The following is a 3,486-nucleotide window of genomic DNA, read 5'->3' on the forward strand; positions in this document are numbered from 1 at the left end:
AAAACACAATAATCTTAAATAAAAAGAACCAATAATATCATTAAAAAAAATAAATTATCAAAATTATAAATAATTCAAAATAACTTTAATATACATATCTTGTATATATAATTAATTATTATATTCTAATATTTTATTTTATAAAAATATATTTATTTAATATTTTTATATAAAAATGTTTTGATCAAAATTAATCTATATATATAATTTAACATTTATAACATTTATACAGTTTAATATTTATAAAATATTAATATTTAAATTACTGATTAAATGTCAAAATAAATAACATAATATAGATTTAAGAAACATTTAGGGGATTAAGATAAGGATAGAAAATACAAATATGTTTTGAGAAACTACTATAAAATTTATGACAGATATATATTTCATATTCAATATTGATATATTATTAATTATTAAATTATAATTTTTATAACAGAAATATCATTATTTTCAAAAAATACAGCTATATTGATCTACTAATGTATTATGAGTTTATAAACTATTTTGAGAAAGTGGAACATTATTCTAATTTAACACAAAATCTGTAGGCAATGTGTATAATATCAAAGTGAAAGAGATATAATTTTCTGCCTTAAAATTACGAAAATATTATTTTTTTAAATCACGCAAGTATCAGTTATAAGTTTAACTAAATACCTAATAAATGAAAATTATAAAAAAAAAGGGGGTGGGGTAAGAAATAGATTTTGAGTCGACATTCCAGAGTAAAAATTGACAATCGCGAAGTATATGATATCATAATCGATGTCTCCAAAAAAAAAGGATTGTGATAAAAGTAGCGAACGTATGTTGATTTTGAGAAACGTCATTGAGGTATCAGTTCTACGTTTTTCGGCCATGCCGAGTGTGAGAAAATCGTGTGAGAAGACGTGGGCAGTAGGTTTGACGGAATTGTTTTACGAATTTTGATCAGAAAATAAAAATATAATTAATGAGAAGAATATCATTTAAATGATACTATAGAGAATTATTAGGATAATTAACTAGGAATATCGAAGTAGGTGAAGGCAAAGAAGAGAGTCGAGACAGGTGAGTAGTGAACCGAGCTCCGGATGCAGGGCTCTTACCCGAGGTTGTTCTCGAAGGAAGAGGAATCCTGTTTGCACCTTTTCTTCGGGATCTTCGCACGTAATTGCGCGACGATGTGAACGACGCACTTGGCATTTTTATCGTGCTTCCCGTAAAATTATGCGAGAAACGGTAAAACAACTAAACACTAAACAATGGCGACACTTCCACCGAGCCCAGCGGCCATCTTCTCATTGACGGTAGGACTGCCGACTAGTGCCAGACCGCCAATCGGATGAATTTCTGCTCTCCCCCTCTTTCCTCACCGACCTCCCTCTTTCCTATGCGATCCTTCTCTTGCCTTCTACCCCTTACCGATTCCCTCTTCTGCAATGGATCGCGACACAAGCAACCAACATCAGTATGGAGTTATGGAGACTGCGGATCGAAATACTGATTTCTCCTGCATAACTGCAATTCTATCATGTTTTGTTCTCTCAGTGATGTACGTCGCGAGTCTCTATGTATGGAATTCTCCGTACAGTAGGTATGTACCGATTAACAGCGATAACAAATTAACATAAACGTCAATCTTTAAATGTCCATTTTCTGTAATCGTGTATGCTCTCTCTCGGTCCTTTAACAGTGAACCACAGGAAACCACGAACAAAGTGTAACTGTATTCACGTCGACCGAGAACATGAAAGTCTACTCTTTGATTCTCCTGATTCACGCAGTCGCTTTTCTGGACAAGAATCGAATTCACAGCGCCTCTATTGGAGAACTTTTTCCTTCAATTTCTTCTGTAATTGGCGCGTCATTTAAAAGCAATTGTGTGAACTATCAATAATTATTTTCTGTCAATAATATCGACATCACTTGTTTAACTAATTACCTATATATTCTTCAATATTTAAAATAAATTTTTAAAATTCTTTTATTTAATATAACATAAATGTCAATCTTTAAATGTCCATTTTTTATATTTTTATAAATTTTTATCTCAGAATTTTTCCATAAGGAAAAAAATTTTAATTAAAAAATATCATAAAAAAAGACCAAAGATTAATAAAATATAAAATTTTTTTTATTGCAGAGAACATCCAACTGTAATAAAAAAAAGATTTTTTAGTGTTTTTATTATGTCTCTTATATCTCCTGCATTATTGTATTTTGGAATGAATGAGAAAGTATTTCAAAAGGTAATTGTGTATAATGATATCATTAATTACATAATAAATGCAATATATTATTTTGCAATAATGCAAAATATTATAATTTATAACTTTTAGGCAACAATTTGGGAGTTATTGGGACTGCGATGGCCTGGTTTAATTCAAGCAATTATAATACCATTGTTACTAACAATGATACTATTTCTAGGGCCAATATGTGTACAAGGTTTCAATGGATTTTGGAGATTATATACTGGTTAGTATTTTAAATAAATTGTATATTGATTATATATATATATTTATATATTAAATATTTTAGATAGATTATGTACAATATGTATCTTTTCTTAAATAATTAAAGATTTAAATTAAATTATTAAATAAATATTAGATCTTTATGTTTAATCTTTTTAGAACCTATGTATTGGTTTGGAAGTGTGCGAACAATAATATGGTGGAGAAATCTAGTAGTTGCTCCTTTGGCTGAAGAATGGACATTTAGAGCATGTATGTTACCATTGCTTTTGCAATGTTTTACACCTACTACTGCCATATTTATCTGCCCTTTATTTTTTGGTGTTGCTCATTTTCATCATGTAGTAGATAGAGTAAAAGCAGGCATGAATCTTAAACATGCATTATTTATATCTTGTAAGTATTTATTTTAATTTTATTTTAATTTTAATAAATATATTAATTATTTATAATATATAATAAATTTTTAATATAGGTTTTCAATTTGCGTTTACGACATTATTTGGAGCATATGCTGCTTTTCTTTTTGCTAAAACGGGTAAAATGATTGTAATAAAATACATTACTATAATTTGATATATCACTTTTTATTTAAAGAAATTAATATTTTTTTAGGACATTTAGCAGCACCATTTACAGCACATTCTTTTTGTAATCATATGGGATGTCCTGATCTTTCTGAAGTAGTTGCAGTTAAAGATCCATTAAAAAGAGCTGGTTTGTTTTCTTTGTTTGTAATTGGATTAGTAGCTTGGTGTTTCTTATTAACACCAATGACAAATCCAAGATTATTTTATAATAATTTATTTTGGCATAAAAATTTTATATGAATATGATTTATTTGCAATAATATCATTAATGTTATGTACAATTTTTATAAAAGAAAAATTAGTCTAGCTCAATATAATATTATTTAAAGAATTTATATTGCATGATATTTTTTAGGAACTGTTACTTAATAAATTGTATACATGTTAACGAGACTGTTTTGCAATTTACATGATATATATATATATATATA

The 3,486-nt window shown here is 27.7% G+C and overlaps 2 protein-coding genes across 4 annotated transcripts in view; one reads left to right on the forward strand and one right to left on the reverse strand.

Annotated features, from left to right (window-relative positions):
- Positions 1 to 1,227, reverse strand: part of LOC102681915 (F-box only protein 11) — a 6,865-nt gene extending 5,638 nt beyond the window's left edge. Inside the window, exon 1 of the mRNA XM_006621850.2 lies at positions 986 to 1,227. Within this exon, the coding sequence (XP_006621913.1) occupies positions 986 to 1,191 (206 nt within the window). The 5' untranslated portion in view covers positions 1,192 to 1,227. The remainder of the gene's footprint in view (positions 1 to 985) is intronic.
- Positions 1,228 to 1,390: 163 nt separating this feature from the next.
- LOC102681092 (CAAX prenyl protease 2) lies at positions 1,391 to 3,468 on the forward strand. Of its 3 annotated transcripts, none has more exons than XM_006621843.2 (6): positions 1,391 to 1,582; positions 2,132 to 2,237; positions 2,328 to 2,466; positions 2,625 to 2,861; positions 2,941 to 3,003; positions 3,081 to 3,464. In XM_006621843.2, exons 1-6 carry the CDS (start codon positions 1,428 to 1,430, stop codon positions 3,293 to 3,295), a joined length of 915 nt encoding a protein of 304 aa, XP_006621906.1. In that variant the 5' UTR covers positions 1,391 to 1,427; the 3' UTR covers positions 3,296 to 3,464. The 3 variants fall into 3 exon arrangements, with proteins under 3 accessions (XP_006621906.1, XP_031369284.1, XP_031369285.1); XM_031513424.1 differs by lacking the exon at positions 1,391 to 1,582 and adding an exon at positions 1,727 to 1,868 and having other exon boundaries at positions 3,081 to 3,466; XM_031513425.1 differs by lacking the exon at positions 1,391 to 1,582 and adding an exon at positions 1,772 to 1,840 and having other exon boundaries at positions 3,081 to 3,468.
- Positions 3,469 to 3,486: the final 18 nt, after the last annotated feature.

The sequence above is a fragment of the Apis dorsata genome, unplaced genomic scaffold (genome assembly GCF_000469605.1).
Source record: "Apis dorsata unplaced genomic scaffold, Apis dorsata 1.3 scaffold_638, whole genome shotgun sequence".
In the NCBI taxonomy this organism is placed as follows: domain Eukaryota; kingdom Metazoa; phylum Arthropoda; class Insecta; order Hymenoptera; family Apidae; genus Apis; species Apis dorsata.